This window comes from Elgaria multicarinata, chromosome 3, assembly GCF_023053635.1.
Source record: "Elgaria multicarinata webbii isolate HBS135686 ecotype San Diego chromosome 3, rElgMul1.1.pri, whole genome shotgun sequence".
Lineage (NCBI taxonomy): Eukaryota > Metazoa > Chordata > Lepidosauria > Squamata > Anguidae > Elgaria > Elgaria multicarinata.
In genome coordinates, this window is record NC_086173.1 from 38,234,857 (window position 1) to 38,249,601 (window position 14,745).

Here is a 14,745-nt window from a genome sequence, read left to right on the forward strand (position 1 = left end):
AAAGTGAGCAGTTGCAGCCAGTCTTTCCAAAGCCCTGCCCTAGCAATAAGCACAGTATTTTTCTAAGCCGTCTGCTACCCGACAAAACCACACTACAAGGAGACTACTTTCAAGTGGTAGCTTACCATGGTGTTCAGAGAAAGCCAGCATTCTGCATCATTCTGCCAAGATTTATGGACTGGTATGGATACAAAAGAGGGCAGGGCTTCTGCAGCTTTAACTGTTGTGATGAAGAGGGGATTTCACCAGGTGCTGCATGCAAACAAATGACACCTGCTGAAATTCCCTTTTCAATACAGCTGTTAAAGATACAGGAGCCCTGTCCTCCTTTCCATAGGGTCACCCTAGTAAAAAGAATTTGATATAGTTTGATTCTGCAGAAAACTACTCTACCACCTCTCTCATATGAGCCATACATCGTACACAAATTAAACTCCCCCTTTTGAAGTCATACATAGCATTCATAAAGAAGGGTGTAAGAAGGACCCAACAATAATGTAATGAAATATTTCTGGCGCAAGCCATCCAATGTTCAAGGAAACTGGGCCATTCATAGGAAATTGGCAGTGATCCAGAGAATCTATTGATGCTTACAGATGGGAACAGTGTGCACAGGTGGGAATTTCTTGGCGATCCTATGGCAAAAACATACAGGGGGCTGCATCCACAAAAACAGGTGGTGGTGGGAAAGCTCCCTCCCTCCCCAGCCAGCCAGGGTCATTGGCTGGGGTGGGCTTCCTCTACCTCAGCTATTTTGGCGGGTGCAACCTTTATCTGCGTCCTTTGCCATTCACTAGGGGTCACAATAATAGTGGACAGCAGCTGAACATGTACAGAAAAACACACTTTTACAGAGTGGGTGCTTTGTTTTTCTAGCAGCTTATTTTTCCCCCCTGACAGGTGCAATGCTAAAAAGTCTCCAAAGAAAGGGCAGTGATTGAGGCAGGCTTGTTAAAAGTATGGAATCAGTGTACCATTCCAGGGAACCCTATTTTTAAATCTTTAATATTTCTTTCTTTTTTAAAAAGCAAAATAGTAAGAATGTCTTGCAAAATAGCCAAAGGTGCTTTATTTAAAATTATTTTAAAAACATTCCATGCTTTTTTTTGGGGGGGGGGGCTTAAGGGATGGGGAAGCACAGCTTAATGATGCAATCCTATGCATGCCTAACCAGAAGTAAGTCCCACTGAGTTTGCTGAGACCTATTCCCAAGTAAATGTGCTGAACAAAGATTTGGAGAAAAAGCCAGTGGGCAGGGCTGTTTCACAAAACTGTTTCTTCTCGTACTACTGGGTCAATCTCATGATTTTTTTGGTTGAATCATGGTTTCCCCCCAGCCCTTCTAAATAGATTCTTGATGTGTTGACTATTCCTTGGGGTTTGTTATTTTATTTTAATGGCCATGCCTTAGCAACAGGTTTTTTTTCTTATTGTATTTAGGACCAATATACAATTGACATGGGAAACTTGCAACCAGATCTCCCAATGTTTCTTTCCTTCCTTAAAGCAGCTGTGTGGGAAGGAACTGGGATTGGGTCTGTGTTTAGCTCTGCCCCATGCAATTTCCATTGACAGAAATTGCCCGCACAGGCTGCTATTAGCATGGCAGGGGCTGGGAGACATTCACTGCCGCAGTCCAATTGCTCCTTTCCTTCTGTTGCTGCTTTTAGGTAAAAATAAATGAAATATTGGGGAGAGCCAATCACAGATCTCCTGCATCACGCGTAGTTTAGACCTTAGTTTGCCCATGTGAAATTTAATTTCAGTGCCATTGTTATTAGAACGATCAATAAAGCATTATGACCTAGCCTTCGGCATCAGAAGCACTGATTTTATCTAAAGATTTCAGAAGGCTAAATTTGCAAGGCTGTTTTCTTGAATCCGAAGCTTAGAAGCTTTCCAATGAAGCATTCATCACATAACAAACCTCTTTCTGGATTTACCACTTCATACTGTAGATGGGGAATAAACTGTTTGTCTAGACAACTTCCTAGTTAAAACAGAATGCTGGAAGTGCTTACTTTTTAGGCAGTATCTATACTTTACAAATAACAGGGAAAGTTGTGTTAAACCTGGTGGAGAGATGCTTGTCTCCAAATACAATTAGAGCACATTCCTTTCTCCTGCACCCCCAACAGGAAGATGTGTTAGCTTAGCTTCGGACATCCCCAAGAAACGAGGTAAAAGAAGACATTGGCCCCATTCAGAAGACACCTTAAATCATGGCTTTAACCACAGTGAATAAAGCAAAAAGACTTAACCATGGTTAAAGCCATGGTTTAAGGTGTCTTCTGAATATGGCCTGGCTTTCTGGCTTAACCACTATGGTTAAAGCCATGGTTTAAGATGTCTTCTGAACAGGCCCAATATTTCTTTGTGCTTTCCTTCCCTTTGCTGGGGGGAGGAGAGAGAAACCTCTTTCAAGCCTGAGGGCAAAATTCAATTTTAGAGAAGGTCTCAGGGGCTACATTGCAGATGTGGGTGTACATTGCAGCTCCTCCCCTTTTGAAAGCAAAAGGGGAGGAGCTGAAGGCAAAACGGGTGGGGTCAAAAATACCAGCCTATTATATTACTGCCAGTCACTAAGACATTTCAACCTTTTAGAATGAGAGGAAAAAACTGCACAAAAGTTGGGAAAGCCTCAACACTGGAGATACTTGGGAGAAACTGTGGAGCCAAGGGAAGGGGCATGGCCATTTTGGGAACAAATTTGAACCCCAGGCCTGAGGTTCCCCACCCCTGCTCTGCTAGTTCAAAAGTTGTTCCAGTGATTCCAGTTAGAACCAGTAACCAGTGTATACAAGTTTAAGAGTCGAAAGAATCTAGTCTTCATTGTGTATTCAAGACACACGCTTATGTGGGTTAAAAGGTAACTATTAAGTAATATTGGTTCCAAGGAATCCATCTCCACATCCAGATTATGAAAGATACTACACCAGAATCAGGTGGCGTCAGCAACTGGAGAGCTAAACTGCTTTTAAAACCAACTTTTTCTCCCAGGGAAGAAAAGCCTCTGAATGGCCTCAGCACTAACAGAATCAACACTCCACAAGGAATGAGATGATGTGACAAATACCACTCACCAGAGAAATTCCACAGATTTGACAAATCCAAATATTATTAAAAAGGGAAAAGAAATAAAAACAAATGTAAGTTAGGGAAGAACTGGCCTGGTGAAGTTTTCAACTAGTTTCAACTTGCAGAGACTTAATTTAGCCAACATGAAGTAAATAGAACTAGCTGGCTGACATTTAAACAAACTTGTATTTACATTTTTAAAAACACATGTTCTTAAAATCATACAGAAAAGCTCGGACTGTTGGCACAGTATCAGATACACTGATGGGATAGTATAAACAAGTATGTGTAGCAATCAAAATATTAATTCTTAAGAATAAGAGATATAAAGAGTTTAAGGGGAAAAAATTTGGAGGGAAAGAAAATCATAATGTGAGAGAGACTCAAATGCAACAGGCATTACTAGTATTAATGCAGACTGGAGATGCTAGCTAAACAGCGGAGAAGGAGCAAGCCTAAAGAAAAACTGTAACATAAGCTGTCATATAAGCAAGTGTAAGGCAAAAAAACCCAATTTCAAGTATAACCTAATGGGATTTGAGCTGGCAGTAACTGAACAAGAAAGAGATCTTGGGGTTGTGGTGGACAGCTCGATGAAAATGTCCATCCAGTGTGCAGCTGCTGTAAAGAAGGCAAACTCCATGTTAGGCATTATAAGAAAAGGAATTGAGAATAAAATGGCCAGTATTATACTGCCCTTATACAAATCTACGGTGCGACCACACTTAGAACAACAGTTCTGGACACCACACCTAAATAATGATATTATAGAGCTGTAAAAAGTGCAGAAAAGGTCAACTAGAATGATTAAGGGGCTGGAGCATCTCCCCTATGAGGGAAGGTTACATCAACTGGGACTGTTTAGCTTGGAAAAGAGGAGGCTAAGGGGAGACATGATAGAGGTGTACAAAACGATGCATGGTATGCATCTCATCTCACACTATTGCCCCGCTCGTGCTCTTCGCTCCTCTGATGCCATGTTTCTCGCCTGCCCAAGGGCCTCTACTTCCCTTGCTCGGCTTCGTCCATTTTCGTCTGCTGCCCCTTACGCCTGGAACGCTCTTCCAGAACATTTGAGAACTACAAGTTCAACCACAGCTTTTAAAGCTCAACTAAAAACTTTTCTTTTTCCTAAAGCTTTTAAAACTTGATGTTGTGCAGACTTCTACTGTTACTTTCTACTGTTAGTTTTTCCCTACCCTGTGCCTGCTTACCCTTCCCTGTACCTGTTGGCATTCTCTTCCCCTCCTTATTGTTTTACTATGATTTTATTAGATTGTAAGCCTATGCGGCAGGGTCTTGCTATTTACTGTTTTACTCTGTACAGCACCATGTACATTGATGGTGCTATATAAATAAATAATAATAATAATAGTATGGAGAATGCGGATAAGGAGACATTTTTCTCCCTCTCTCAAAATATTAGAACCCAGAATCATCCCATGGAGCTGACTGGTGGGAGATCCAGGACAAATAAAAGGAAGTACTTCTTCACACAGAGTACAGTTAAACTATGGAATTCACTACCACAAGATGTAGTGATGACCACAATATGCTGTCTCTATGAAATAGATAGGGAAAGGTAACCTTATTGCGGTTTGCCTCCTCTCCTGTTATGTGAACCCGTGTAACCTCCAGCAAAAGGGAGGAAAAGTGCACAACGAAAGAACAAAAAACCTACAAAGGGAAACACACACATACACACACTCTACAAACTGCACAGAATATTAGGGAGGAGGGAGTAGAGACGTGAGAAGGTAGCAATGCTGCCTTTTAGCTTTTCAAAATTTAAATTGGACTGGATATGTATTCTCATGCCATGTACAACCAAAGACACACACATACACATTTTTAAAGATTTGCATACTTTTTTTTAAAAAAAAAATACTGCTTATAATAAAAGTTTTGCACTGTGCCTCGCCTTTTCTCCCACACTTCCTTATGGTGGAGAGGCTAGAAATTAAAGCATGGGTACTTCAAGCTTTTGAGGTCTACTTTGTTTTTTTACTTCAACCCAAGATTCACCAACTGAAGTCTGGTCCAAAAAATAGACACACAGAATTAAAGAATTCTGATCCAAGGAATTTGTTTGGAGTCCCAGCCCAGAATGGAACTCCCAGCCCTTCCTTCAGCACAGAAATGCACTCCAGGTTACCCCAAACTGTCTTCATTTCAAGCAGTATAATTTAAGTGTGTGTGTCATCTTGTTGCTGCAATTGTTAAGGGGTTGGAAGTCAGAAGTCCTTGCCAAACTACTGCAAGTCACCCAGAGATCTACCAGGAGATCCACATCTACCTTCTGCTCACCCAGAATTAAAGAAAAAATATTTCTGGAATAATCCCTTGTCAACAAATTGTTGTTAAAACTTAGTTTAACTGAACTCTAACACACCAATGTGGTTGGTATTTGTCGTTCATCAATTTGTAGGGAATCCCAAGACCAAACAACCCCTTTCCACACAGAGAGAAAATGCTCATAAGTGTACTGTAATGTACTTGGAGTTCAGCTTCAACATAGCAGGACAGCAGCTTCTACATAACTGTAACAACAGTCACTCACTAAGAAAAAATGTCATACACATCATCTGGTACACAGAATAAAACTGCAGTTGCCTATTAGGCTCTAGCTTTTTCTCCACCATCAAAAACAAAATAGTAAAACTTTCTTACCCTTCTTTGCCAATTTCTCCAACCTTCATTGCTTCACCCAGAGGCTCTTTCCCAAGTTTGGTCAAATTCATTTTGGTCTCGAGGGTCATTAGGAAAGATCCATTGTAGGATATTTCCAAGTCAATCCAAAGCCCTGGAATTGTTGGGAAAGCAACATTTTAAGTATAAGTGACAACACCACATAATATCCAGGAAACACAGCCACAGACTATATATCCAGATTGATCCCCCACCTCTTTTTTCAGATCACTTGCTTCATGGCAAGCCAAGGCTATCATTACTAGTCAAACAGCTACTTAAATTTACAAACACTAACATAACATGGGGGTGTAAGTCAGCAGGTTTGGAAATTTTAGCTTTTTAATGGTACAGATGGCATTTGCCATGCTGGTCTCAGAAACAAGACACAATTACGTTTTACTAGAAAATAAGAGAACATTTTATTCCCTTAAAACAGAAGTGGGCAGAAGTTAGACTGGGTTCTACTGGATTTGCAAGAGTCTCCGATTCCCACTGCAACAACGTTTCCTTCCTAAATTAGGTTGCTGAAATGAAGAAAGCTTGGGGTGATGAGGATTGGGCTTTTGTCTGAAAGGACTGGGAGCTCCGTCCAGCTCTGGTAATGAAGACAAATTCGTTGGCTTAGAATGGACCCAGAAGCACTCTTTACTTTAGTTCTACGTGTATTTCTTTTGCAGTTGGTCTACAGTTGGTGGAGTTTGGTGTTCTAGTAAAATACAAAGCAGATCTGACAAGCCTGAAGTCTGCATACCTAACACAGAAGGAGGTCCGGTAAAGAGGAAACAATTTTGGCTTAGGGTCACCTCAGGGAATTCTGACAGCCATTTTCTTTTCCTGCCACAGGCTGTTGTTCAGTTCATTTAATTTAGGAATGTGGAATCTCTTTCAACCTGAGGGCCAAATTCAAGTTCAGGGAAGCTCTCAGGGGCTGCTTTCTATTGGTGAGTAGGAAAAGAAAAGGCCAAACGGCTGGGGACACAAATCTAAAAACATATCACCATATTTTAGCTTAAAGGTCTTGCTGCCAGTAACTAAGACGCATTTCAATCTTTTAGAATGAGGGAAAAGAAGGTGCAAGGAGCATCCAAGATGAACACAGAGAATATTTTCAGGATGCTGTAAACAAATTTATTGATGAAAAGGTCAGAGTAGTCTCAGGGCATTTTGTTAATAAAATCATTTACACCATCCTGAGACTATTCTCTCCCTTTGTGTTTGGACGAGGGGAAAACAGCACAAAAAACAGGGAACCACCAAACGATTCGTGGTTGGGGGAAAGGCAGCAGGATTGGGATCCCAGGAGGGCCGGATTGGCTTCCAGGTCTGAAGTTCCCCATCACTGATTTAATCCATAGATGACCAACCTATAGGCAGGATTCCAGAGAGCAGCAAGAGAGTTGGTGGACCTAGCAAGGTCATATAGTCAGTGTCACATTCCTGCCTGAATCACTACTTCTTTGCAGTTCATCAGATAAGATGCAAAACCACGCAAAGGCAAGAAGGCTGCATATGTATTGTGCTGCACACTAGAGTGCCACTGTGTGTATACTCTAGAATTTAAATGGAGCACCTTTGCCAAAACAAAAGTTGACCACCACTGATTTAATTCTACTGCCACTTTTTGAGGCTGATGCTCCACTGAAAATAGTTCTACAGGCATTAGCTAGAATCCAAAAGGTATCCACTCCTTGGCAACCACTTTTGTCCGCAACTGCAGCTCCCTTGGTGAGTACTCTCGTGAAGATCCCCTTGTGTTTCTGGAGCAGCTTGCCAAGCAACGCAATGTGGAGAAGAGAAGAAGATTGTGATGAGAATCTGAGTGCTCTGAAAACCAGCCACGCAGACCTCAGAATCCAGGCCATAATGCTTAAACCCTTAAAGCATCCATCTGCCATTAGCTTTATACGGGTACCCATTTGTGCAGGGAGGGACCATAGCTCAGTTCAATCCCCAGTATCTCCAGGTAGGGCTGCAAGAAACCCTGGAGAGTCACTGCTGCCAGTCAGTGTCAACAATACTGGGCTAGCTGGACCCACTTTCTGACCAGTATAAGACAGCTGCCTATGTTCAAGGGACATTCGGAATGGAATGCAAAGAACTGACGGCAATCGTACTGGTCTAGTTTCATCTGTGCAACCATCCTGCAATTATGAAGGAGGAAGCTTTAGAGAACATTTCTGAGGCAGAGAGATAAGTGGCCACTTAACAGACTCAAAATGTTGTGGCTGCTGCACTAGTGAAAGCAGGAAATGAAAAGAAGTAGCATTTCAGAGCTTCTGCAAGGTAAGATTTACAATGAATCTGGAGGAAGTATGATCTTTTTACTCAGAAAGAGCACACAAGCTGCTGATGAAGACCCCATTGTCTGCAATCCAGAGCATCTTCTTGATATTTACCAACTACGATCAATGGGCATGTGCAAAATCTGCCCCTTGTTTCCATGGACCTCCCCTTGTCCCTATGCCATGCCTCAGATATCCACAAACACTCTGTGGATTTCTCCAATATCCTTAGGAATATAGAAACATGGGAAGCTAGCTTATCTGGAATCATCAAGCCCAGTATTGTGACACTGACTGGCAGCCATGGCTCTCCAGGGTTAGGAGATTTTCAAAGCCTACCTGGAGATGCTGGGGGATTGAACAGGGCACCTTTTGCATGCAATCCAGGTGCTCTACAACTGAGCTACAGTCCCATTCCTTGCTTTTAAGAGTTGCATGTCTAGGCCTGGATACACAAATGTAGATGCTGCCCATCAATTTCAATCAATGTGCTAGCCTGTGCAGGTGCTTGAGCATCCAGCTATAAGTAATTGTCCTCCAATGAATCACAAATTAATCATTTAATTCCTTCTTTTTTAATTTAACTCTTCCTCCAAGGAGCTCAGGCTGGCATACTTGGTCCCTCACTCCTTTTTCTTTAACAACCATCCTGTGAGGTAGGTGAGGCTGAGAGACAGTGACTATCCCAAGATCACCCAGTAACTTTTGTGGTTGCAAGGTGGGTGGGATTTGAAACCAGATCTCCACAGATTAACTATCTAGCCACCGCACTACACATTCTCATAAACACTAACCTTCTCAAGCATTTAAGGGGGTGGTAGTGAATGGAATTACCAGCCAATGAGAAATCTTAAGTGATGTCAAAGGATTTCCTTCACTGCTATACATTTGGAATTGGTTTCTTAGGGCACAATCCTATGCATGTTTTTACAGAAGAAAGTCCTACAACTCCCAGCATTCCTCAACTAGCATGAGAGGTGTAGGACTTTTTTTTACTGCCTAAGCATGCATATAATTGCACCCTTAAAAGATCTTTCTACATTATACCTCTCTGAATGACTTTAGAGTCAGTGATGCATTATGTATTCCGTAATGCCAGCTCTAGGTATTAACCTAACCAGTTCAAGGAAGTTGGGAATGCCTTTGCAAGGTATGGAACAGATCATTCCCTATGTAAAGAGTAGTGCATTCATATTAATTAATGCACTGAATCATGAATACAATACAATCTTTTGCTTGAATGGGAAAACAGGATTTCTCTTTGAAAAATCAGGCATCTTCCAATAAACCAGTGAGAACATGCTGCAGAATAACATGGAAACAGCAAAAAAGCCATTAAAGCAATAGCTTAAATTTTATGAACTCATTAGTCTGCATTCAGAGACTGCCTGGAAAGGAGATATGTTTTTCTATGAAGAGCCAGACTTGCTAATGGCTTATAAAAACCATAGTGCTATAGGGATTTAAAATACCAAATGGACACACAGACCGGCAATACCAAAGACATAATTTTCCTTTAGTTTCAGCTGGTGAAATGAAAGGGCACCAGAAACGTTCGGATTCCGCATGTATCTGTAAGCCTAAAACTGCCACTTATGTAATCAATGAGTCAGCATGCTCCAAATACCAACAGTACTTTTAAAAAACCCATAATGAATTAAGCAAAGGAAAGAATTCAACTAGGTTACCAAGAGTGGATATTGTCTATCCCTCAGCACAAATCCAAATTTCCCAGTATTGGAAAGGGGATGAAAAGCAGGTGCACGGTACAACATAGCCAAGTGTTTTATGTTCTCTTACAAAAATAGAACAGTAAATCACTGTTTGGAGTCAGACAAATAGTTTTAAGAGAGCTGAAGGTAGTATGAGATAGGCCTTGCTTTCCTTTTTGTACATCAGCCTTCCCCAACCCGACACCCTCCAGATGTGCTGTAATACATCTCATGGGGATGTACTCCTATCAACTCCAGCCAGTCCAATACATCTGGAAGGCACCGGGGTGTGTGTGTGTGTGTGTGTGAAGGTTGCAGTGCACATTAATTTCTTCTGCCCCACTACTATCTGGTCAGATTCACAAAATTTAATATTTTTCTTTTAAGTATTCATAATTAGATAGAACAGCAAAACCACAACAGATACTGCATGGAAAGGAAATAAGAAAGGAGATAACACATAAGAGAGTAGCATATCTTTAAAGTAGAAATGGGCAACTTATACTATGATTCCATTCCATCCTAGGTTCATGATTATGATTTTGGATGTAGAAGTTCCGAGCTCTAAAATTCCAAAAGGGTAAATTGTGCAGTAGGGAGGCAATCTCAGTGAGATTAGCTGGTAGCATTGGCTTCCAACACACACACACACACACACAGAGAGAGAGAGAGAGAGAAGAGAGAGAGAGAGAGAGAGAGAATATGACACAGGGAACATTGCCCACCTACAAGTTTTCCTGCACACAACTGCAGATATATAGACCAGATTAGCTACCCCACAGTGTCAACTTCTTTTCTTCTACTGCAGTCATAAGATTTGCTGCCGTGATAACCATACATATCTGCAAAACAACCATGCTTTTGGGGGTTGCTTTGGCCCAGAAGTGACACCCTCAAACGCTAAAGGAAGGTACCATGCATCATTTCTGAATCATTCTATTTAAGAATAAAATGACAGAAGGACTATGGGTAGCATCCAATGTTAGTCCTGCATAGAATAGACCTATTGAAATGAGTGAGATTTAAGCTAGTCAATACTTACTTTCCCCACTCATTTCAATAGGTCTGCTCTACTTAGTAATAACATTGGATACTGCCCTATAAAACAAACTAAAATGAACAGCATACAAATGAAATAAGAAAATAAATAAATAAATAAATCTAAGGAGCATTTGCATATGTATATAGTTCTCCTCTGCAATTTATAATACTATTAGATTTGGAAAAGAAAAACTTTAACGTAGCATTCATAGCTGCCCTGATTCCATCCCTTTAATTATTGACTAGAAGCAACTTTACATGGTTAGACAACTCTAGGATAGTTGTGCTATTAAAGCATTGTATAATCTTAAAAATCTAACCTGTTACCTTTATAATCAACAGCAGGCTTGTAGGCTTGAAGTATTTTCGGCATTGCAATTCCCATGTCCAGTTCAGTTAGTGTTAGCTCATTCATGAAATATGGCAACTGGACAAGAGGGAGAGGGGAAGAATGAGAAAGTCAGTCTTGGTACATGTAGTTTGACTGTCAGCCTGTAATGAGTCTATATAGGAGCATCTGCATCAAAGGAGCCTGTGTGAAGAAGCCTTGGGCTCACGTACTCTCCCTTCTCCTCCTGCCATACAACCAGGAGGAGGAACAAAACAGCATTCAGTTTCACTTTCGCAGATTCCAGGCTTGTCATTATGTGTGAACCAGCAAATGTGGTTTAAAAGAAATTCTGAGCATCATCAGACAGCGGGGGAAATCACAGTTCCCTACAGTCGCTTCTCTGCCTCCGTTCCTGCCCCACAATACTTGCTCTTTCTTCCCAGAGAAGAGGAAGTAAATAAAGACCACATGGCCCATTCAGGGGGCGTTTTTATTGCACCGCTTTTCCTGCACACAGCAGGAGATTGTGGCACAGTCTGTTACCCTCCCCAAAAGTCAAATTTTGGGGGTCTATTTTGTGATGTAAAGAAGGTAAGAAGGAGCGGGAGGCATACGGGAGGCAGACAACATCTTCTAAAGTATGCGTGAAAAACCATGAGTGGGCAGTAACGTGCAAGCGATAAAATGTTAATCTGATGAACCCTCTGATCAATTGCTAAACAAGCCAACAATAAACCCTGAATTTTTGCTGGCTTGTTTAACAAATTAGCTTATTTTAAATCTTAATTTCTGGTTTGCACATAACAGCAAGCCAGGAATCTGTGGTGGGGAGCCCAGGCTCCTTCCCATTTGTGCATGCATTGCTAAATTATGGCTTAGGGTAATGGGCTAACATTACCTTAAACCACAGCACTGCTCTTAAGCAATGTGCTATAGAAGTAGAGGGCTGCTTCTCCTGATCTAGCCTGCAAGCTTCTGGGTAGCTTGGTTCTACTTACGAGTTACTACCCTTGCCTGCCTCCCTTTCCTAGGCAAGTCAATGGATGGGATAAGGTGCAATGCGAAATTTGATCCTAACTCAATGGAAAAAATCTATCAATAATGGTGTAGCATAACTATCTTTGGCTGAAAAACTAACTAAACAGATAAAGGTACAAAGGCCACAAAAAGATGTTGACACCTTCTATACAATCTGGTATAAATGTACTGACTTTATTAACAAACAAGGTTCCCAGGAAAAAACCACCCTTAAACATCTGATGAACATCTGATGATAAATATAAGATTATTAATATATTTAAACTCCTGTGATTCCTGTTAACTGTAATTGTATTTTTATGGAATATTTGTGTTTTTGTTAATTGAAAAAGTTGAAATATTTTATATACTCATTAATTACATTGAAAACATGTTTTTTACAGTTTAAATGTGTATTGTTTCAAAACACAAACACGCAAACATCACAAGAATAACAAAAATTGTGACTAAAATTCAATAAAAAAAATTGTGATTAAAACTCAATAAAAATAATTATTTTAAAGAAGTTTGATTCTAGTTCTATTTTCCATGGTTTTTCGTGGTGCTCAAGCTTTTAACTACCGTCTCTATCTTCCCAGCTCCTGACTAGTAGTTGGTGAGGCAACTTCAGATGACAGTTACCAAGATGATGTGGATAAGAAAGAGGGTGTGTTAGTAACAGGTAATTAAATTGACCTGGTTAACTCTGCAAAAAGTTGAGCAACACCTTATAATATTACTTTGTGTACATCTGACCAAAGTGCATTCAGCACTCAATGGTGATAAGCCATGAATGCAGGAAAAGTTTCCACTGTGCTTGGGGTGTTGCCTTTGTGGCCAGAATTGCATGTTTCAAGCCAACAGATGTATTATCCATCACACACACACACACACACACACACACACACACACACATATGTGTGTGTGTGTGTGTGTGTGTGTGTGGTTTGCAAGCTAAGGAGAAGGACAAAATGTTATTTGCACTATCAAAAAAGTGACCAGTTTTGGGCTCTAAAGGCTGAGGAGAAGGAAGGATGGGAAGCAAAGTCCACCATCAGGTCTGCTAAGAAACCAACTCACTCAGACTCCTCCTTCCATCAACTGACACCTAACATCAGGCTGGGGTGAGGGAGAAAAGGGAAGCAGTCAGTAGAGGCTGGTGGCTCCTATTGCAGTGGGGCAGTGAATCCGCTCTGAGTTTCAGTCAGAACTCTAAAGGAGCTATCCAATGTCCTGAACCCATTTGAGGCATAGGTTTCAACATTTGCCTCTCCTGAGAGACCAACAACGTTTGGCTTCTCCTCTGCTAGAACCATTTCTATTTCAGCTTATCATTTAGAACTTTGCAACTAAGAACTAGTGCCCAGGTTTCCTCCCCAATCCAATCCCTTTTCCCTTTGTGTCACGTCTTTTAGGTTGAGAATCAGCCACAGTAAATGATTACACAAAGGGCCAAGTAACTGCATGGTTCAACAGACACACACAAAGGATTAAGTAACTCTGGCACCAAGGAGGGCACAGGAACATCCTTCACCCCCACAGCTTGGAGCTAGGCATTTTATTCTTTGTTCAGGAATAAAAAGGGAGACACTTGAGAAAGTGTTCATACCTTTATTTTGCTGAGCTTCATTTGTATCTTCTTGGAGACCATGTCAGACCAGTACTTTTCTCCCAAGAAATCCCAAAAGATTCTTGCAAGCAAAGCATTTACCCATGCTTCCTGCTCTTCCTCTTCCTCCTCTTCTTCTTCACAATTGGCATCTGGCAACTGCTGGGAGATAAAGGTTGTTCCACTTTTAGTAACCATCTAAATACTGCTGAAGTTATACAGTCTCATCTTGGCTACTATCTACCAAAGAAACTGCATAGCAAACGTAACACACTAGCATGAACCTGTTTACAAAAATGATATAATTTTATCTGCCTCCCAGCATGTTAAACTTAAGTATTTCATGTGCATTATTCCAAAATATTTTTCAATGCTGTCAGTCCTCTATTTGAGAGCAAGGGCACATTGCAGCAAATGGGGAGGAGCTAAACAGCGGCAAAAAATGGAAGCCGGCAGAGGAAAATGCTGCTGTGACAGCCAAGGCATCATCAGGTAACAAGGGGAAGGATTTGTGCATTTCCCATCACAGCCCCACTGGACATCCCAGTCACTGTTGGCCTCCAGCTACAGCCTTCCAACGAAATCAGGAGGGTTGGCAGACTTGAGGCCTAATTGCTGGAACTGCCAGATTTGGGCAATTTTAACAGCACTAGGCACAAGCATCAGGAGGTGGCAGCCAGCTGGTTACAGAAAGGGAAATGCTAGATGCAGCACACCTCCAGTTGGTGGGACACACTAGCAGGAGGGTGATATTGCATTCATGTCCTGCTTGTGGGCTTCCCATGCGCATCTGGTTGGCCACAGAATGGAAACCGAATGAGGGACTTCATAGGCCTTAGTCTGATCCAGCATGGCTCTTTTTATACCATGTTCAAAGATGGGAGCATCAGTTTGGGGGCACCACTTTTAGTAGGAGCAAGGTCAAGGTCTTTGAGAAGCAGGTCACACTGCTGGGCATGGAGATGAAGTTTTTAAAATTATATT

At 41.3% G+C, this 14,745-nt stretch overlaps 1 protein-coding gene across 1 annotated transcript in view; it reads right to left on the reverse strand.

Moving 5' to 3' along the window:
• TEX2 (testis expressed 2) overlaps positions 1-14,745 on the reverse strand; it is a 95,458-nt gene that overhangs the window by 12,176 nt on the left and 68,537 nt on the right. The window contains exons 6-8 of the mRNA XM_063120000.1: positions 13,762-13,920; positions 11,132-11,231; positions 5,749-5,881 (exon numbers count right to left, since the gene is read on the reverse strand). Of these exons, the coding sequence (XP_062976070.1) occupies positions 5,749-5,881; positions 11,132-11,231; positions 13,762-13,920 (392 nt within the window). The remainder of the gene's footprint in view (positions 1-5,748; positions 5,882-11,131; positions 11,232-13,761; positions 13,921-14,745) is intronic.